Source organism: Cebus imitator, unplaced genomic scaffold, assembly GCF_001604975.1.
Source record: "Cebus imitator isolate Cc_AM_T3 unplaced genomic scaffold, Cebus_imitator-1.0 Scaffold50, whole genome shotgun sequence".
In the NCBI taxonomy this organism is placed as follows: domain Eukaryota; kingdom Metazoa; phylum Chordata; class Mammalia; order Primates; family Cebidae; genus Cebus; species Cebus imitator.
Window position 1 is genome coordinate 1,206,344 of NW_016107365.1, and position 22,103 is coordinate 1,228,446.

At 42.5% G+C, this 22,103-nt stretch overlaps 1 protein-coding gene and 1 pseudogene across 2 annotated transcripts in view; one reads left to right on the forward strand and one right to left on the reverse strand.

The window, feature by feature from the left end:
* MCCC2 (methylcrotonoyl-CoA carboxylase 2) overlaps positions 1–22,103 on the forward strand; it is a 79,569-nt gene that overhangs the window by 7,301 nt on the left and 50,165 nt on the right. The window contains exons 3-6 of the mRNA XM_017527601.2: positions 2,314–2,398; positions 7,805–7,906; positions 11,934–12,061; positions 13,464–13,576. Of these exons, the coding sequence (XP_017383090.1) occupies positions 2,314–2,398; positions 7,805–7,906; positions 11,934–12,061; positions 13,464–13,576 (428 nt within the window). The remainder of the gene's footprint in view (positions 1–2,313; positions 2,399–7,804; positions 7,907–11,933; positions 12,062–13,463; positions 13,577–22,103) is intronic.
* LOC108303680 lies at positions 5,580–7,798 on the reverse strand (annotated as a pseudogene). The gene has a single exon (XR_001824945.2). The product of XR_001824945.2 is annotated as a palmitoyltransferase ZDHHC6-like (transcript).

Consider the following 22,103-nt stretch of genomic DNA (forward strand, 5'->3'; position numbering starts at 1 on the left):
TTAGTTTGGGGAATTTTTTTTTTTTTTGCGATGGGTCTCACTCTGTCACCCAGGTTGGAGTTCATTGTGATCTCAGCTTACTGCAGTCTCTGCCTCCAGGCTTCAAGCAATTCTTCTGCCTCAGCCTTCCGATTACAGGCGCACGCTACCACGCCTGGGTAATGTTTGTGTTTTTAGTAGAGATAGTGTTTCACCATATTGGCCAGGCTGGTCTCTAACTCCTGACCTCGTGATCCAGCCGCCTCAGCCTTCTAAATGCTGGGATTACAGGTGTGAGCCACCGTGCCTGGCCTTAATATATATTTTTAAACAGATTTATTGTATTCAATAAACCATTATTTAAAGTGTGCAATCTGATGAGTTTTGACATGTGTATACATCCATGAAACCATCTTGGCAATCAAAATAATGAATATATTATTCCCCAAAGCTTCCTCTTCCCTTTGTAACCCCTTTGTCCCTCCCTCTCCCTCCTCTCAGTACACCTCAGCAGGGACTCAGCCAGTAGTTGGAGAAAAGAGAAAAGCAATATGGTTTAACTCACACTATCTTATAAAGAGGTCTGTCTTTCCCTCCCAGAAGTATTTTCATTTTAATAGAATATTAGACGTGATACAATTTTCTTGGCAACCTAAAGGCAGATTTAATCTTAAAAATATGCTATGTACCCCTTCCAGGAAAAAAAATTCCTTTTGGGTATAGCAGAGTCCTGGTTTGAAAAATAAGGTCATGGCCGGGTGTGGTGGCCCACACTTGTAATCCCAACACTTTGGGAGGCTGAGGTGGAAAGGCCGCATGAGTCCAGGAGTTTGAAGTTACAGTGAGCTGTGACCAGCCTTGAGACCAAGCAAGACCCTGTGTCAAAACAAAAACAAAAAAAGGCTGGGTGCAGTGGCTTATACCTGTAATCCCAGCACTTTGGAAGGTGAAGGCAGGAGAATTGCATGAAGCCAGGTGTTTGATACCTGCCTGGGCAACATAGCGAGACCTCATCGCAAAAATTTAGCCGGAGTGGTGGCGCATGCCTGTAGTACTAGTTGCTGGGAAGCCTGAGGCGAGAGGATCACTTGAGTTCAGGAGTTGAAGACTGTGGTGAGCCATGATGGCACCACTGCAGTCTAGTCTGGGTGACAGTGAGATCTTGTCTCAAAAAAAAAAAAAGTTCACACTTGGAAGATTGTTTGAAATTATTTTCTTGCTCAAATAAACAAAGAAATAACTTTCTGAAAGAGTTGAACATTTCATTACACAAAGACTATATTAACATGAAATTCTTGGGCACCAATAAAAATAAACTAATGTTTTAATTATTAAAGGTACAATTTGATACTTCTGTTCTTGCTCCATTACCTTGGTTTGCTGAGAATGGGTTATAGATATTCCCAAGAATACAGAAACCCCAGTGAGCTCTTCAGTTATAATTTTATTTGTCTGTCGTGATGTCAGCAGTGTTGGGAAGCATGGAAGACAATCTCTGAGTCAAGTAAGGGGACTTGTAAATCGCTAAAGTGTTCAACTCTTGCAGTTGCAAGCTGGAAAAGTTATGGATCACTAATGTCATCTTTAGGCAAATTTACTGTGCTTATTATGGAATTTCTAAAATCATATTTTTACCTGGGACAAATGAAAATAGGAATGTTCCAGATCTATCATAGCATGTATTTAATAAATATGGTGGCGATGAGGCGATATTTGCAATATGTGAGCTGCAGAGAAAATACTCTGTAATTTAAGTAATTACTAGTGAATTCAGAACATAGACTCTAGGATATACTCTAGGATCAGGGATAGATTGATTTTTTTTCTTTGAGACAGAGTCTCACACTGTCACCCGGGCTGGAGTGCAATGACGCAATCTGGGCTCACTGCAACCTCTGCCTCCCGATTCAAGAGATTCTCCTGCCTCAGCCTCCTGAGTAGCTGGGATTACAGGTGCCCTCCACCATGCCTGGCTAATTTTTTGTATTATTAGTAGTGACAGGGTTTTACTATGTTGGCCAGGCTGACCTGGAACTCCTGACCTTGTGATCCACCCACCTCAGCCTCCCAAAGTGCTGGGATTACAGGCGTGAGCCACTGCGCCTGACTTGATTTTTTTTTTTTTAAATACCAGTTTTTAAATTTACTTCAGAAAATTGGCAACTTGTAAATTGAGTAAATGATTAGCCTTTTCTCAGAGGACATGTTGAACTTTTAAAAAGTACTATAGTTTGGATTAAGTATTATGTTTTACTGGCATTGAGACCTTTTTATCGTGTCAGTCTAATCCAATCTAATCTAATCTAATCTAATCTAATCATGTTTTCATCATAGGAGGTGGTGAGAAAGCCCGAGCACTTCACATATCAAGAGGAAAACTATTGCCTAGAGAAAGAGTTGACAATCTCATAGACCCAGGGTGGGTACACAGCCAAGTGCTAACTCAGAGTGTTCTCTCTTCCATGGTACTTTATTAGACAGTCTTGTAAATCAGTCATTTTGAATTCTAGTTCTCACTGTAAGGTTCAGCAACATGTGTTTATTGAGAGCCCAATATATGTCAAGCACTGTTTCAGGTACTCTAGTGATATATGAGTGACCAAAACAGACACAGATCTTTGCCATACTGGAGTTTACATCATAGCAAGGGGAGACAGAAAACAACAGTAAACATTGTAACTTATGTAGCGTGTCAGTAAGTGATAAATGTCATCAGAAAAAGAAAAGGTAGCCAAGCGTAAAAGAGAGGAAGATGTGGGGCAAGTTGCAGTTTTTTGTTTTTTTTTTTTTGACACAGAGTCTCACTCTGTCACCCAGGCTGGAGTGCAGTGGTGAGATCTTGGCTCACTGCAACCTCCGCGTCCTGGGTTCAAGCAATTCTCTGCCTCAGCCTCCCGAGCAGCTGGAATTACAGGCTCCTGCCACCACACTTGGCTAATTTTTGTATTCTTAGTAGAGATGGGGTTTCACCATCTTGACCAGACTGCTCTTGAACTCCTGACCTCGTGATTCACCCGCCTTGACCTCCCAAAGTGCTGGGATTATGGGTATGAGCCACTGTGCCTGGCCGCAAGTTGCAGTTTTAAGGGGTGGTGCCAAGGTAGGCCTCATTGAGAAGGTGATGATTGAGCAAAGACTTGAAGGAGGAAAGAGAGAGAGCATTGCAATTATCTGGGGAAAGAGTGTTACAGGCAGCGGGAACGGCCAGTGCCAGGGCCCTGAGGTGGGAGTGTGCCACATATCCTGGTATGCTCAAGGGGTAGCCGGGAGGCTGGGTGGTTGTGCTGGAGGGAGTGAGGGGAGAAGAGTAGGAGATGGGTCCGATCCTGTAGGGCCTTGTGGGTTATTGTAAAGGTTTTGGTTTTCACCATGGGAGAAATGGGGCGCTATTGTAGGGTTTGGAACAGGAGATGATTATGATCTGACATAGTTTAAAAGAGTTATTCCAGCCGATGTGTCGTGAGTAGACGGGCAGCAGGAGTGGAAGCCCTGTGACCAGTTAGAGGGTGGTTGTGGGGATTTGAGGCAGATGTGATGGGGACTTGGCCTAGGGTGGTGGTAGTGGTGGCAGTAGGAGTGCAGGGTTCTGGATGTGTTGTAAAGACAGAGCCAACCCAAAAGGATTTCCTGAAGGATTGGATATGGGATGCAAGGGGGAGAGGGGGTAAGTGAAAACTCCCAAAGTCTTTTTTCTCGTGGCACGTGCACCCACATCCAACCTGGAGACAAGCACTGTTAACACCTAATATATTATTCTTGTAGGCTGTTTATATGCATATATATATATCAGACACCTATTTTTTTTTAAAACAAAAATGAAATCATACTAATGTGCTGTTTTGTAGCCAACCCTCTTTTTTCCCTCCTAATGTGTCTTGACCATGTAAGTAAGTGAGAGACAAACTAATGGTTAAGAGACTGGTCCCTGGGGGTAGACTGCTTATGGAGCTCCCAGCTCTGCTACTTACTATGTCACTTTAGACAAGTGACTTGATCTCTGTGTGTTTCAGTTTCCTCATCAGTAAATGAGGATCATAATAGGATCCATCTCAGAAGGTGGTTCTAAGGAGGACATGTGTGAGTGTTTCTTTTCTTTTTTTTTTTGAGACAGAATCTCTCTCTATTGCCCAGGCAGGAGTGCAGTGGCGCAATCTTGGCTCACTGCAACCCCTGCCTCCCAGGTTCAGGCGATTCTTCTGCCTCAGCTTCCCAAGTAGCTGGGACTACAGGTGTGTGCCACCACACCCAGCTAATTTTTGTATTTTTAGTAGAGACAGGGTTTCACCATGTTGGACAGGATGGTTGCAATCTCTTGACCTAATGATCTACCCTCCTTGGCCTCCCAAAGTGCTGGGATTACAGGCGTGAGCCACTGTGCCCAGTCATGAGTGAGTGCTTCTAAAGCCCTTAGAAGAGAGCCTGGCACATGGAAAGGATTTATTTATTTATTTATTGAGATGGAGCCTTGCTCTGTTGCCCAGGCTGGAGTACAGTGGCTCGATTTCAGCTCACTGCAACCTCTGCCTCCCGAATTGAGGTGATTCTCCTACCCCAGCCTCCTGAGTAGCTGGGATTTACGGGCACATGCCACCATGCCTGGCTAATTTTTTTTTTTTTTTTTTTTTTTTTTTTGTAGAGACAGGGTTTCACCACATTATCCAGGCTGGCCTCAAACTCCTGACCTAAGGTGATCCTCCTGTCTTGGCCTTCCAAAGTGCTGGGATTACAGGTGTGAGCCACTGCACCCGGCCATTTATTTGTTTTTTTTGAGACAGCATCTCATTCCATTGCCCAGGCTGGAGTGTAGTAGCACAGTCACAGCTTACTACAGCCTTGATCTCCTGGACTCAAGTGATTCTTCCACCACAGCCTCCCAAGTAGTTGGGACCACAGGTGTTTGCCACCATGACCAGCTATGTTTTAAAAAAATTCTTTTTTGTAGAAACATGGTTTCACTATGTTGCTCAGGCTGGTCTTGAACTCCTGGGCTCAAGCAATCCACCCACATGAGACCCACAAAGTGCTAGGATTACAGGCATGAGCCACCCCATCTAGCAACAAAAGTTTTAAACGACAGGGTCTTAGCTGGGCGTGATGGCCCATGCCTGTAACCCCAGCACTTTGGGAGGCCGAGGTGGGCAGATCACCTGAATTCAGGAGTTTGAGACCAGCCTGGCCAACATGGTGAAACCCCATCTCTACTAAAAATACAAAAAAATTAGCCCATCATGGTGGTGCGTGCTTGTAACTCCAGCTACTCGGGAGGCTGAGGCAGAATTGCTTGAATACAGGAGGTGGAGGTTGCAGTGCGCTGAGATCACACCTCTGCACTCCAGTCTGGGTGACAGAGCAAGACTCCATCTCCAAAAAAAAAAAGAGAGAGAGAGAGAGACAGGGTCTTGCTATGTTGTCCAGGCTGGCCTCCAATTCCTGGGCTCAAACAAGCCTCTTGCCTCAGCCTCCTGAATAGTTGGATTATAAACTTGAGCCACCACACCCATGTTAGATTTTTAAAAATATATTTTATGTACAGCATGCATATTTGAAACATTGTCTTCTTAAGAAAAAATCATTTCCATGTGTAGCTGTTTAAATGTGTATTTTTTTTTATACAGAACATCCATTGATCTTTATTTGATTTGACAAAATTTGTATTATTAAAAGACACGTAACAAAATTTGAGCTTATACTGAATCTGACAAATTGAATTCTGTAGTATCTAGAATATCATATAAGAAATATCACGTGAGGGAAAAGAGAAGTACCACATGCAGATGCACCTGGCAAGGAGGGAACTGTATCTGCAGGTGAGGTCCAGAGTGTGCAGTGCATAAGAAAATCCTAGAGAAAATGCCATTCACTTACTTGGGTGAAATGTTTTTCTTTTGAGGGGGAAGAAGAGGTGGTAAAGAGGGGCAAGAATTCAAAGGCATATATATGCAAAATGGCCTCTCCACTTCAAAATGGTAGTAAAAATATTTAAATCATGGCACTAGGGCACCTTTGAGGAAAAGAACATCTTAACCAGAGTAGGCTCGTTGCGTAATTCTTTAGTAATATGTACAATTTTCAAGTAATTAAGCAGGCTTAAAGGATAATTTCGTTTTGACAGCAGCTATGTATTTTTCTGCTTGCCCTCTGGAGCTTGATGTGTTTCAGCATCACAGGGACACTTTTCCACACATTTCCTAGGGAACAATCCCCTTATTCTTGAAACACCTTCTATAAAAGAATCATCAAGAATTTTGTCTCCATACAGCCAGTATTGTAAACCTCTTGTGGCCAAAACGAATTCCCCTTTTTGTAGCTGTATTCGAGGCTCTTCAGTGCAGGGGCTTGTGAAGAAGGTTTTGATTCCTTTATTCAAAGGACAGCAGGCACCACTATAATCTTCTGTTACTTTATAGAGAACACTTCTGACTCTCTTACCTGCTTTTTGTTTCAACTGTTCTGTTGTTAAGCTGTATTGGTGACAGCCGTCTCTTACTGGCCACTCAAGTCCATCTCCTTCAGGGACCCCTGACCATGTAAATACCTGTTTAAAGTTCCTCCATCTACTTCCCGTATCATAAGGAAAAACAGACTTCATCTAGTTGATAATATTGAATTCAGTCTTTAGCCTTCTCTTCAGTCCATGATTCAGTAGAAGTTTTGTTTCTGAGAATTATTTTCATCTGCATAACAAACAACATCCCAACAGCTATGGTTGTTCCTAAAGCTAATCCCAAGGCAAACAAGGTGGCAGCAAATGCAGCTAATCCAAGTGGAACAATTGGAAGAGGATCTCTGCGGGCTGTACTCATGTCAGTCTTCACTGTGTTCCATCTGAAGGAGAGCCGATTATAAAGCTGTGTGTACATAGTCATCACAAAAATGAAAGCAGCATGGATACAATGCAGTGGTGCTAAAAGGAGAAACAGTGTGAACGAAGCATGATTTTGGTAACCACAACAGTTGCTGATCCAAGGACAGTGAACGTCCATCTTCATCACACGTCTGTTAACACTTTCTGCAGTGATGTGAACCTGGTGCCTTGTATGCTTGGCAGACTTTACAATACTGGAGATACATGATATCCTGAGAAATTTCCAGTTTCCACCCCAGAGGGACAAAGCCTGGACCGACAAACATGGCATTGAAGTAATTATAAAGAATCATGACAGTCCAATTTATCAACATGATGAAATTCACACTTCTTCCAGTTGTATGTAAGGGCCAATACCGCAACACAGAGTCAATCATGGCCATTGTAGAACATATTGCTATAACACCAAGGGCTATGATGGGACCCTAGTGACACAGTCTCTTTAATTCTTGGAGATTTTCAAACTTGATAATGAACAGAATGTACCCATTTTGGCAAGGAAGAATGCCTTCCTACTTTTAAAGAATTATAGATTTCCTTTTTCTGTGGACACATTTCCATGTGCCACAAGTCCATGTGTGTTCTTTAACTGTCATGCCTTTGAGCTGTGAACTATTAACGCAGATTATGCCATTTTCACTGTCAGGCACCCAAAGCTCTTTATCTTAACTAGGAGAATCCAGTATCTTGGTGTGAAACCCAACCTCAGTGTGGTCCCTGGTGTCCCCTCCTCAGCCATCGCATATCCGGGGCGGCCTGGGCTCACCTGGAACAGATTTTTTCCTCCTTGGATGACTCGATCATGGGCACTTCACTCCAGGACAAGCAGGCAGCACACCCTGGCCTTGAGAGGCTGGAGTGTGGGACCTGCTACGTGCCCCTCCGCCAGTGCCCTCACTGTGACCTAAATGTGTATTTTTTAATGACGTTAATTCAAACGACCTCCTTTCTTCCCTTCAGGTCTCCATTTCTGGAATTATCCCAGTTTGCAGGTTACCAGTTATATGACAATGAGGAGGTACCAGGGGGTGGCATTATTACAGGCATTGGAAGAGTATCAGGGTGAGTATTCTACCTATGTTTCATAATGTGGGTTAGGAAGAAGACTTTGATGAAGCACAGGCATCCAGCACTCACTTTGCATATTAGCATGCGATTTATATGCTATTTATATTATGTAGGACTGGCTGGGCACTGTGGCTCACACCTGTAATCCCAGCACTTTGGAAGTCCGAGGCAGGTGGATAACCTGAGGTCAGGAGTTTGAGATCAGGCTGGCCAGCATGGTGAAACCTCATGTCTACTAAAAATACAAAAATAAGCTGGCATGGTGGTACATGCCTGTAATCCCAGCTACTTGGGGAGGCTGAGGTAGGAGAATCATTTGAACCCAGGAGGCGGAGGTTGCAGTGAGCCAAGATCATGCCAGTGTTCTCCAGTCTGGGCAACAGAGCAAGACTCTGTTTCAAAAGAAAAAAAAAGATTTCTTTCCATTGAGACAAGGGCAAGGAAGGAGACCAGTCTTTATCTTTTCACTAGAGATGCTCTAGTATTGGATATTATGGCTGAAAAAAGTTCAGTCATTTAATAGGTATAAAGTAGCACTTAATTATAAATTCTATTTTCCTTTTTTTGTTGTTTTAGAGTTGGTTTCTTGCTCTGTTGCTTAGGCTAATCTCAAACTTCTGGGCTCAAATGATCTTGAATATAGGCCAGCACATCATTATAATTTTATTTTGAGTTGGGATCTTACTTTGTCACCCAGGCTGAAGTACAGTGGCATGATCATAGCTTACTGTAGCCTTGAACTCCTGGCATCAAGTGATCCTTCTACCTTGACCTCCCAAAGTGCTGGGATTACAAACATGAGCCATTGCCCTGGCCTTCATTATAGTTCAAAGTGATCTTTGCATAAAAAGTCTTGTTGAACAGTTTACATCATCACCATTCTTTCTCTGACAAATGACAGATGAGCTGAGTTTTGCTCAAATTAAGCGAAAAAGAGAATATATTGATTTTCTTATCTGGTAAGTCTGGACATAGCTGGATCTGGGAGCGCAAATGATCTTAGGTATTATTAGGTCCCAGGCTGTTTTCTGCTCCTGGCCCTGACTTTCTGTATGTCAGCTTTGTTCCTAGGCAGGCTCTCTCAATCCAGAGGCAGTGATGGTCATAGGCAGTTCCTGGTTTATGTTCTATAAGTTTAGCAGCTGCAGTGGAAGGCAAGATTCTAAGTGCTTAGGCTTAGAGGCTGTCCCATTGCTGAGCCTCAGTGGGAACTCTGAGTAGAAAGGCCTGGCCCCTGTGCCTCTCTTTAAAGTGGGCGCTGGGGTCAGTCCTACTTGACCCACCTGGATTGAAGATAAGAGGTAGTTTCTGAAAGTTTAGTTTTGTTGCAAGCGATGAAAATCAGCTCATCAACACTGGTCATTAGAGAAATGCAAATCAAAACCATACTGAGATACTATCTCACGCCAGTTAGAATGATGATCATTAAAAAGTCAGGAAACAGCTGGGCACGGTGGCTCACGCCTGTAATCCCAGCACTTTGGGAGGCTGAGGTGGGCAGATCACCTAGGTCAGGAGTTCGAGACCAGCCTGACCAATATGGTGAAACCCCATCTTAAAAAATAAATTAATTTAAAAAAAAAAAGTCAGGAAACAACAGATGCTGGAGAGGATGTGGAGAAATAGAAACCTTTTTGCATTGTAAATTAGTTCAACCATTGTGGAAAACAGTGTGGCAATTCCTTAAGGATCTAGAACCAGAAATAACATTTGATCCAGCAACCCCATTACTAGATATATACCCAAAGGATTATAAATAATTCTACTATCAAGACACATGCACATATATGTTTATTGCAGCACCGTTCACAATAGCAAAGACTTGGAAACAATGCAAAGACTAGGAACCAACCCAAATGCCCATCAAGGATAGACTGGATAAAGAAAATGTGGCACATAAACACCATGGAATACTATGCAGCCACAAAGAATGAGTTCCTGTCCTTTGTAGGGACATGGATGAAGCTGGAAACTATCATTTTCAGCAAACTAACACAGGAACAGAAAAACCAAACACTGTATGTTCTCACTCATAAGTGGGAGTTGAACAATGAGAACACATGGACACTGGGAGGGAAACATCACACGCAATGGGGCCTGTCAGGGGATGGGGGCCTAGGGGAGGATAGCATTAGGAGAAATACCTAATGTAGATGACGGGTTGATGGGTGCAGCAAACCACCATGGCATGTATATACCTATGTACAAACCTGCACATTCGGTATGTGTGTCCCAGAACTTAAAGTATAATTAAAAAAAAACTTTAGTTTTGTTATCTAAATAATAGATACTGGGTAGGCAAAACCAATAGATATGCAATCTAGTCTTTTTGTGGGCCAATTTGATTTCTCATTCTGTAACATCTGTAACCTTTAATAGACAAGCAGATATGGCTGTGTCTCTTGTCCATAGTCACATATCCAGCAAGTGGCAGAGCCAGAATTTCAGCCTAACTTTGTCTGACCTCACAGCCTGACCTCTCTCCAGTCCCAGAGCTTCTTAAACTTTCTAGCATAGCACCCCCAGTGGTAGGAAGTGTGAGCACACACTCTGGAGAGTGGTTATAGCCCAGCAACCTACGATAAGCTTACATTTCCGTTGAAGTCTAGTTTGTTTGCTGTTAAATCATTAAAAGTGTGCCTTCTATTCTATAAAATGTCTATTGAAGTACAGGAAAAGGTTTGTTATGACCTAGGGAATAAAATTGATGCTCAAATAAGAGTGCTGTTTGTCTTGTGGTGAGCCATGCTGGCCACGTTTCCTAATATGAAGCCCAACGCTCCCCTGTGCTGGGTGCGCAGATGCTGTTCTTTTTTTTTTTTTTTTTTTGAGACGGAGTTTCACTTACGTTACCTAGGCTGGAGTGCAATGGCGCGATCTCGGCTCACCGCAACCTCCGCCTCCTGGGTTCAGGCAATTCTCCTGCCTCAGCCTCCCGAGTAGCTGGGATTACAGGCAAGCACCACCATGCCCAGCTAATTTTTTGTAGTTTTTAGTAGAGACCGGGTTTCACCATGTTGACCAGGATGGTCTCGATCTCTTGACCTCGTGATCCACCCGCCTCGGCCTCCCAAAGTGCTGGGATTACAGGCTTGAGCCACCGTGCCCGGCCGCAGATGCTGTTCTCAACTTTATTTTCAGCAGGGATTTAATGAGTCGCTCTTTAGAGTTGTAGGCAGTATAAAGCGAGGTAACACAAACATCACAAACATAAAGAAGATTGAATTTTGTAAAGAGCACCCTGTTGTCATCTGAGATTTCAAGGGAACCTCTGACCTTAAGTTTTCCTGCCAGTGCTGTGAAGTTTTCCCAGCCAGCTGTGGTTGTCGGCCATCCTGGTCTTCGTGACTCATACCCAATAAACTGGTTTTGGTGAGAAAGGGCACTGTTGATGACTCCTTATACCTTTCATGTGTTTTTAGTATATTATTTTAGAGTTTGCATTCATTGTGACTTCAGGCAAGATAAATGTTACTATATTTTAGACTACTTTTAGTTTTGTAGAAAACCATGGGGCTGTAAGGTTCAAGAACTTTGGAAAATACAAAAAATAAATCTTAGTACTCTTGACAGGTCAGTTTCCATTTTTGCAAATTACCCTCCTAAAAGGAAATTTTGAAGGTTTATTATGAGGGAATTCTTCTCCCTTGAGTCTTGTTTTCTCATTATCATCATCTCGTTAGGACCCTTTCATCCAAAGAGCCATTATGACACATGGGTTAGGTTGTTAGTTTTTTATTACTAATCTAGGACTGATGACTCTTTAAAAGTCAAGTATGAGTTTGTAAACTTGTTAAAAGCAATCTTTTTGTATTACAGAAATGAATATGTGAACTGTGATTAAAGCGTGCATTTATGTCCTAAGATTATTGTCTGCTAATGGTTGTGAACAGTGATGTGTACTAGAAGTTGAAAGTTGTATTGGAGTGTCTCATAATGAGTGTACTTAATTTTAAAGAAATCTTTTAAATTCTTTTAAAATCTTTTAAATTCTCTCTCCAATGAAATTTCTGCCTTTCAGAGTAGAATGCATGATTCTTGCCAACGATCCCACTGTCAAAGGAGGTACCTACTACCCAGTGACTGTGAAAAAACAATTACGGGCACAAGAAATTGCCATGCAGAACAGGCTCCCCTGCATCTACTTGGGCAAGTCACAAAAGTTGTAAAATAAACTATGATTAGCTGGTAAAATGCAAGACCGTTTGGAAGGCTGTATGTATTACATTAGGGATGGATATTTTAAAAACCTGTTAATTTCTTCCATAATTATAAAGGAAACACAGGTTCTTTGCTGAAAACTCTGGGGGAAAGTAAATAAGAACTGTTCGTAATAGTGCATAATACTCAAACATGGTGATGCCTGCCAGTTTTTTCTCTACACATTGTGTGTGTGTTTTTTTTGTTCTCTAGATTCTGTTTCTCTTTTAACCATTATGGATTCAAACTATGAGAAAAATAATAACCAATGTTTGTAGTCTCTTGAATGCCAGGTATTGTGTTAAATGTGCAAGTATTTTATAATTTGAGCAGATATAATTTAAAGTAAATTTAATTTCTAATGAAGGTAAATTTATATTTGAAATTAAAATACATTTAAATTAAAGAACCTGAAAGCAAAACAGTTTAAAATAGGCCTTTCCTGATATTGGATTAGTCTGGAAATTTCCAACATAGGTTTTCATTTATGCAGGTATTTGAATGGGTACTGATGTAGAGGTATTTTTTTTTTTTTTTTTTTCTGTGAAATTGGATTTACCTCGTTACCTCACAATATGAACTGCTCTGCACATAGAGAAAATAGCAAATGAAGCCCAGCTGCTTGCTGGTGCTGTGCCGGTCACCATAGGGGACACAGTGAGGAGGATTTTGTTGTCTCTGTCTTAATGAATTGTGAGCCCATAATGAATTGAAGACAGCATATAATGTGCAGCCAACAAAAGACTTAATGGTTGCAGATTCTGAACTAGTGCTTTCTATACATTTTTCAGGTCCTCCTAATATATGATATGGCTACTTTTGTTATCTTCATTTCATGGATAAGGAAACCAAGGCATAGGATGGCTAGGAAACACACCTGTAATCATACAGCTATGAAGTAATGAGCTACCCTTTAAACTCAGCTAACATATGTACCCACCACTCCAGTTTACAATAAAAACCGCATCAGAAGGCAATATATATAAATTGTCATATGAATTCTGTAGATTGCTTTTGTATTGATTTAGAAGAAGGAAAGGTACTTTTCCACTTTCACTTTTCAAGAATTTATGATGTTTCTGGGGCTTTAGCTGGCCCTCAAAGGAGATAATGGTATAAACATTTCAAGGAAAATTTTGCAGAGGTAGGAAAGCCTAATGGGTTTGGAGCAATGAATCCTTTTGGCTGCATTAGGGGTTTGGAGAACGAGGCTCTGTAATAGTTTAGAAAGACAGGCCAAGTTTTTTGTAAATGTGATCAAAAGCTGATATTGTCATTGATACCAGTTTTCCTCTGTGTAGCACATTTTGTTCATAGAGATGCTTGTTTTTCTCATTTTCCTTGTCCTCAGTTGATTCGGGAGGGGCATACTTACCTCGACAAGCAGAAGTGTTTGCAGATCGAGACCACTTTGGCCGTACATTCTATAATCAGGCAATTATGTCTTCTCAAAATATTGCACAGGTAATTTTTCATTAACGAAGTATACAGTGGTGCGTTTTACTCCAAATGTCTTTACTAATTAGGTACCCTGGGATGGCTTGAAAGTAAAACAATTTAATACAAAATCTAATCTTTTTCCACAGAGAAGATCTTAAGGTTGTCTCCAGTTAGAACCTTTTATTAACTGTAGGAATACTCCTGTATTGTAATATGATTATTAAAACAGGCTTCAAAAAGGAAAACAGAGTTTAAAAAGAAAGGGCTCCAGTAATTCCTTTTCTAGGGCTCCACCCTGCAGAAACTCCAATATATGTAGGAACAGACACTTAGAAGAAGAGTTCATGGCCAGGCACAGTGGCTCGTGCCTGCAATCCCAGCACTTTGGGAGGCTGAAGTGAGAGGATCACTAGAGCCCAGGAGTGAGAGACCAGCCTGGGCAGCATAGGGAGACCCTGTCTCTACAAAAAAAAAAAAAAATTAGCTGAGTGTGGTGTGGCCCATGCCTGTGGCTCCAGCTTTTGGGAGACTGAGGTAGGAGGATCACTTGAGCCTGGGAGTTTGAGGCTACAGTGAGCTGTGGTTGTGCAGCTGCACTCCAGCCTGGGCAATAGAATGAGACCCTGTCTCCAAAAAAGAAAAGAAAAGAAAAGAAAAGTTTATTGTAGCATTGTTAGAACAAAAGTTAGATAATAACTTGTCTGTTAATGGGAGATTAATAATACAGTTTTTAGCTGTTAAAAGGAATGAACTACAATTGCATCTGTCAACATAAGTCTCAGAAAGTAGGCTGAGTAAAACAATAGTCACCCAGGCTAGAGTTCAGTGGCACACTCTTGGGTCACTGCTGCCTCCCAGGCTCAAGGGATTCTCCTGCCTTAGCCTCCCAAGTAGCTAGGACTATAGGCCCATGCCACCAGGCCAGCTAATTTTTGTATTTTCAGTAGAGACCAGGTTTTACCATGTTGCCCAGCCCGGTCTTAAACTCCTGAGGTCAAGTGATCTGCCCTCCTTGGTCTCCCAAAGTGCTGGGATTACAGGTATGAGCCACTGTGCCCAGGCCAGACTCCATCTTTTAAAAATGAAAAAAATAATTTTTTTAGTCCGCTTGTTTATCTTCTCATACCAAAATCATCTTGATACCTTTTCTTTAAAGGAAAAAAAAAGCACCAAAATGATGCCAAAAGATAAAGACCTTTTCTAGCTTCTGCTGTTTTTGTAGCTTTTCTCTCTCCTTGGGGGTGGCTACTTTTTTTTTCCCCCTTGAGATGGAGTCTCACTCTGTTGTCCAGGTTAGAGTTCAGTGGCACAAACTTGGCTCACTACAGTCTCCACATCCTGGGTTTGAGCAACTCTCCTGCCTCAGCCTCTTGAGTAGCTGGGACTACAGGCATGCACCACCATGCCTGACTAACTCTTTTATATTTTTAGTAGAGGCGAGGTTTCACTATGTTGGCCAGGCTGGCCTTGAACTCCAGACCTCAGGTGATCCACCTGCCTCGGCCTCCCGGAGTGCGAGGATCATAAGCCTGAGCCACTGTGCCCAGCCATCATTCTTGAGGATTGGCACAGGTCTTCATTTCTGACTGCTCACTCACTCCTTCAAACCTCTGTGCCCTATGAGAGTTTCACCAGCGTAGAGACCAGATTGTCACTCTGCACAGCCTCTTGGTATCATCATTTTTTCCTTTTCCTGAAATTCCGCTTATGCTTCATGCCACTGGGTTTCCCTTATTAATTTAAGCGATTTAGCCAGATCTCATGTTATTACCTGTCATCTCCCTGATCTTTCTCTAGTCTTGACACCTTCTCCCTCTCTTCTTCTAAACCTCAGGGGTTCTGCTCTCTCAGTCGATTTCCTGCTGGTACCTTAGTGTGAAATAATAAAGATATACACATTGATCTCTGCTCCCAGTTCCAGGAACAGAGCTCGTAAAACCCTCATAAGTTTCTGAACAGTAGGGGTATGAGGAGACACTTTTGTTCCAATATTTGGTGTCTGCCCCAGTTCCTGAGACAGAGTTTCTAATTCCATTGTACATAGGGGTGCTAGCAGAATCTTTTGTTCTGTGATTTGGTCTTTGACACCCATTCTTGTCACCGAGCTCCAAAATCCCTTGTAATTTCATGAGTGATAGGAATATCTTTTGTTCTAATGAGGTGACTCTTAGTGGGCTCCTGGATGGTGCTGGTCACCAGAAGGACCAAGCCATGACTGTGAACTTGGAGCTTTCAGTTCCAGCCCCATCCTCCAGGGAGAGAGAGGGACTGGGGATTGAGTTAATAACTGATCATGCCTCTGTGATGAAGCCTCCATAAAAATCTTTAAACTCTGGTGTTTGGAGAGCATTTGAACTGGCAGACTCATCCAAGTGCCAGGAAGATGGTGCATTCCAACCCTATGGGGACAGAAGCTCCAGTACTCAAGACCTTTCTAGACTCACCCTATGTGTCTCTTCATCTGGCTGTTCATCTGTATCTTCTGATTTCCTTATTAACCATTAAATGTAAGTTAAGTGTTTCCCTGAGTTCTATGGGCCACTCTAGCAAATTAATCAAGCCCAAGGAGGAGTAGTGGCAGCCCCAGTTTAGTCAGTCAGAAACATAGGTGACAACCTGCTCCTTGTGATTGGCATCTGAAGTGGGGGCCATCTTGTAGGACTGAGCCGTCAGTCTGTGGGATCTGATGTGCCTCTAGGTAGACAGTGTAAGAACGCAAATAGATTAGAGGACAGCTGGTGTCTGCTGGAGAACTGCTTGGAGTGTGGAGAAATACCCCCACATATCTGGTGTCAGAGGCATTGAGTGACTGTGTCAGAGTAGGAAAAACACTTCTTCCTCTGTCTTTTCAGACTTAGGCTCAAACTAGACACTGAACACACATTAGCTTCCCCTACTCATTCACCTCAGTTCCCATCTACTGCTAGCACTACCTTGCTCTTTCCCTGAGACTCGATGCTATCCTTGGCTCTTTTCTCTGCATTTCGCCTTACTTAATCCTTTTAGGTGAAACATATACATCTTTGTCATTTTTGTATCCCCGTTAGTTGCACTAATGCTGGGCACAAAGTCAGCACATCCTAAGCCTTTGCTGAATATGCTGATGAGCCCTGTTGGTTTCACCTTTGGGTAGGTCCTCTCCACTCCGTTCCTACTGTCACTCCTGGAGGTAGCTCAGGCCGTTGTTACCACTGCAGTGTGGCTCTAGCCTTGCCTGCCTGCCTTGTCTGTCCTTTCCCATACAGTGTACACGAGCTGCGAGGTCATTCTTTATGTTCCTTACGTGGCTCCCCTGTTACCAATTATTTGCTACAAAACAAAGCTCATACTTCTTAGCCTGATAATTAAGCCCCCATGCGATGGGATTCCAACCTCACTTTCTGACTGCTCCTGGACCCTAAACTGCAGTCAACCTGATGCAGTCACTGGTCCCATATATACAATGACCTTTTTTGACCATCTGCTCAGGCCCATGCTGGTCCTCTTTCCCTTCATCCTTCTGGGTCTGAGTCTCCAAACCATCTTCCAAGGCACATCTCACTTGTCACCCTTTTAAGGGAATCCCAGAAGCCCTTACTGGAAGTAATCTTTTCCTCCTCCTAGCTCCCATAATTCTTGCTCTGTGCCTTACTAATGGTATTTATTCCTTTAATCTAGATATATCTGGACCAACTTCCCCTATTAGACTGTTAGTTCCTTGAGATTAGAGACAATATCAAATGAATTTGTATATCCTTACACATTTTCCAGAGATGTACTTACTTAATATTTATTAAAAGATGAATCTGGCAGGGCTCAGTGGCTCATGCCTGTAATCCCAGCTCTTTGGGAGGCTGAGGCGGGCAGATCACAAGGTCAAGAAAGAGATCAAGACCATCCTGGCCAACGTGGTAATCCCGTCTCTATTAAAAATGCAAAAAATTAGCTGGGTGTGGTGGCGTGCGCCTGTAGTCCCAGCTACTTGGGAGGCTGAGGCAGGAGAATTGCTTGAACCCAGGAGGCTTGAACCCAGGTTGCAGTGAGCCGAGATTGTGCCACTGCACTTCAGCCTGGCAACAGAGCAAAACTCTCTCTCAAAAAATAAAAATAAATTTTTAAAGATGAATCTCCTTATAACTATTGAAGTTACATGATAGATATTGAGTGGTTCTATTTCCTAATTTTAATGTTTGTTTTATTGTTTATTTAAGACTTGTTTAGACAGACTGATGAAACAATTGCTTATATTTATTATGTAAGTGAATCACTTCTAACTTCAATTATGTTATGTATTCATTTTGATAGTAAGCACCAGCTTCCTTACTCAAATTTAATTGTTGTTTTTCTCTCCAAGGTTGGTTTTTACTTAATGTTACTAGCCTTGCCCCTTGTAAATTCATTTACCCACATATGTCGAAGAATATGTCTATTGGCACCACATCTCTATCGTTTGCTTTATCTTTGCTGCTATAAAAATGTGGACAGATTCCTATAGACCTTTTAGGTTTCAACATTTTCTTTTGCTCACAAGGAGAAAAGATAAACTAGATACATATCTTTATGTCCTTTTCTGTTTCATCTTTCCTTCATGGCAGGTTTTAAGACCGCTTACTTGTTTCTGGAGTTTAAAGAGTTGGTGTGTTGGTGTCTGCTGGTCTTTCTTCGAATCTCATGTCATGAGGATCCCTTGTCTGGGCCTTCTCCATGTCTGAGGCCTGATGACATGATGATCTTTGCAATGTGCTTCTTTTATTTTCCCAGTGCCGTGGTTTAAATGTGTCCTCTAAAAGTTCATACGTTGGAAACGTGGTTGCCATTGTGGTGGCGTTAAGTGGTAGCACCTTTGGGAGGTGATGAGGTCATGAGAGCGCTGCCCCATGGATGGATTAAGGCTATGATTGTGGGAGTCTGGCCTTCTTTTCCTCTGTCTCACTCTTGCCCTCCTACTGTCCACTTTTCCACCATGGGATGACCCTTGTCAGATGCCAGGGCCATGCTCTTGAATTTCCCAACTTCTAGAACTGTGAACAGTCAATTTCTTTATTTTCTTTCTTTCTTTCTTTTTTTTTTTGTAGAGATAAAGTCTTGTTGCTCAGGCTGGTCTCAAACTCCTGGCTTAAGTGATCCTCCCACCTCAGCTTCCTCAAGCATTTGGATTGTAAACATGAGCCAGTATGCCAGGCCAAGTTTCTTTTCTTTATGAATTACTCAGTCTTGGGTATTGTGTTGTAGCAGCAGCAAACAGACTAAGACACCGATTATGGTTTTTGTGTCTGGCTTTTTTTTTTTTTCTTTTTTTGGAGACAGAGTCTTGCTCTTGTTGCCCAGGCTGGAGTGCAATGGCATGATCTTGGCTCACCGCAACCTCCACCTCCCAGGTTCAAGTGATTCTCCTGCCTCCTGATTAGCTGGGATTACAGGAGCCTGCAACCGATGTCCAGCTACTTTTGTATTTTTGGTAGAGACAGGCTTTCCTCCATATTGGTCAGGCTGGTCTCGAACTCCCAACCTCAGGCGATCCGCCCACCTTGGCCTCCCGAAGTTCTGGGATTACAGACATGAGCCACTGTGCCCAGCCTCATGTTTAGCTTTTTAAGTGTGAGACTTAGAAAACTCCTAAGAAGTGGGATCTTCGTGTTTGTTTTCTTTAGGTCTCACATTGCTTTTCATTTTTATAATTTAGTGATAGTCTAGTTTGCTGTACATTGATCTTTGCTCTGGTACATTGGTTCTCTTTCTTGTTTTACTATAAGCAACAAGGTGTTTTTGTTTGAACGAACAGTTTATTTCTTCTGAAATAGGAATCAATCATCTAGCCATGTTTAGTTGTAGTTCCTCAGGCCTTTCTCTTTTCCTTTGTGTATGTTCTGCCTATTTGCTCTTCTTTTTGGAGAAATATTTAAAATTATTCTCAGGTTTCCCTTTCTGCCTCTTGCCTTACTTCCCTCCTGCTCCCTGCTTACCTCAGGTTATTATTTTTGAAATGTATCTCGTTGGTTTTCACTAGTTTGACCTCGACAGTTGTTTTGAGGGGCTTAGTCCCCCTACATCCTTTTTCTTTTTTTTTTGAGACAGGGCCTCACTCTGTTGCCCAGGCTTGAGTGCAGTGGCACAGTCACAGGTCACTGCAGCCTTGACCTCTCAGGTTGAAGTGATCCTCCTGCCTCAGCCTTCCAAGTGGTTGGGATTTCAGGTGCACACCACCATGCCTGGTTAATTTTTATTTTTATTTTTGTAGAGATAGAACCTCACTGTGTTGCCCAGGCTGATCTCACACTTCTGGGCTCAGGGAATCTTTCTGCTGTGGCCTCCCAAAGTTCTGGGATTACAGGCATGAGCAGATGTGCCCTCTCATTGTTTTATTTATTTATTTATTTTATTTTGAGACAGGTCTCATTATGTTGCCCAGGCTGGTCTCCAACTCCTGAGTTCAAGCAATCCTCCTTCCTTGGCCTCCCTAGTTGCTGGGATTATAGGCATGTGCTACTCTACTTGGCTTGTTTTAAAAATGCATTTCAGGCGGGGCGCAGTGGCTCATGCCTATAATCCCAGCCTTTTGGGAGGCCAAGGCAGGCAGATCATGAGGTCAGACGATCGAGACCATCCTGGCTAACAGGGTGAAACTCCATCTCTACTAAAAATACACAAAATTAGCTGGGCATGGTGGCATGCTCCTGTAGTCCCAGCTACTTGAGAGGCTGAGGAAGGAGAATCGCTTGAACCTGGGAAGCAGAGGTCTCAGTGAGCTGAGTTTGCACCACTGTACTCCAGCCTGGGCGACAGAGAGAGACTCTGTCTCAAAAAAAAAAAAAAGAAAATGCATTTCAACCTGTGATGGAGATGGATAGGGCCTAGAAGAAACAAAATCACTGTTTGATTACTTTGAGGCTCTCCCACAAAAAGATTGAGGAGGAAGCAGAACATCCTGTGTAAGACAGACTTTTTGTATTCCATGTGCATTTCAGCCTATCCAGTTGGCATAGATAAGTATGACTACTATAGAATCAGTGGTATTGATCAGTCAGTATGGTTGACAGTATTCTTAAATTCTTGACAGCTATTGAATTCAGATGTGTATTTTGTGGTTTTTATATTTTAATGGTGGCTCTTCTGGTAGGGGCAGGAAAAATGTGATGTGGACAGTAGTATCTGTTTTCCACTTTGAATTGAAAAAAAAAATAAGGTGACAGATTTAAAAAAACTTTATATTTTTAATGGCTTTTCCATCAAGCAGTTGGAACTTTTTTCTTTCTCCAAGTTATATTATGTTTATCACAGTTTTTCTATGGATTGGATAGTATTGTACAATTTTGCAGGGAGGAATAGAGGTCTAGAGTTCACCTAGCTTTTCAGATTTAGATAAAAAGGCTCTTAGCTCCCTGTCAGAGACCCTTTACATGGGGCAGGTTGCTGACCTACAATATGTCATTTGCTTTTGGTGCAATGAGACCCAGTCTCTATTTGTTCAGGCAAGACCTGGAGGGTAATGAAATTCTATCTAAAGCTCTTCCAGATGATTACCTCTGTTTTGTAGTATCTCATTTCCTTTGCTCAGAAGTGTTGCCTGTGCCTTCTGTGGAGGGGATGACAAGTATTATTACTGTCAGGTGTGTCTCATTCTCATCCTTCTTGTACTTTCTTACTCTGGGTTCAAATCTTAGACTCACAACACCTTGCAAGAGTGATCTCTTTGTTCCTGTCACAGAGCAGGCCCACCTCACTGGTGACTGTGTGGCCTGTAGCCTCTTGGTGGAGTTCTTTGGAGCTCACCTCTGTCCCAATGCAGATGCAGGTCCCTGTGATGTCTGCCCGGCGCAGTTCCTGTGTTGTACCACATCACAAGCCAAATCTCTACTTCTGAGTCTGGTCAGAAAAGTTTTCGGTCATGCATCTTATGTCCTTTCAGTGTCCTCGTAGTGGCGAATGCAGCAGAATTTTCCTTCTAGGGTTTTAGATCACTTGTCCAATGAGCTTTGTCCAGTGTGGCCTCATGTAATGTCTTTGTGGTACCCCCACTGAATGCTTTGGAACATGGCAACTTGTTAATGCTGTTTGGCTCTGAGACCCCTGTGCTTTGTGAGAGGAAGAAGCAGATACAGCTGAACACAGTGGCCTAATGCCTGTACTCCCAGCTTCTTAGGATACTGAGACAGGAGGATTGCTTGAGCCCAGGAGTGCTACCTGGGCAATATTGGGAGGCTTCATCTCAAAAAAAGACAAAAAGAAAAAAAAGCAAACACAGTGGCAGAACTCTTGTTGCATTCACTTTGTCACCTTTTATGAGTGAGTGAGTGACCCAGAACTAAATGACAAGGATTATTAGTTGGGCATGGTGGTGCACCTGTAGTCCCAGCTACTCGGGAGGCTGAGGTAGAAGGATCGCTCAAGGCTGGGAAGTCAAGGCTGCAGTGAGCTGTGATTGCACCACTGCACTCTAGCCTGGGCGACAGAGTGAGACCCTGACTCAAAACAAAAAGAGAGGAGATTATATGACATTGCATGACAACGACTAATCATTAACTAGTGACCTCTCTTATCTCTGTGTTTTTGTTTTTGTTTTTTTTTTTTTTTT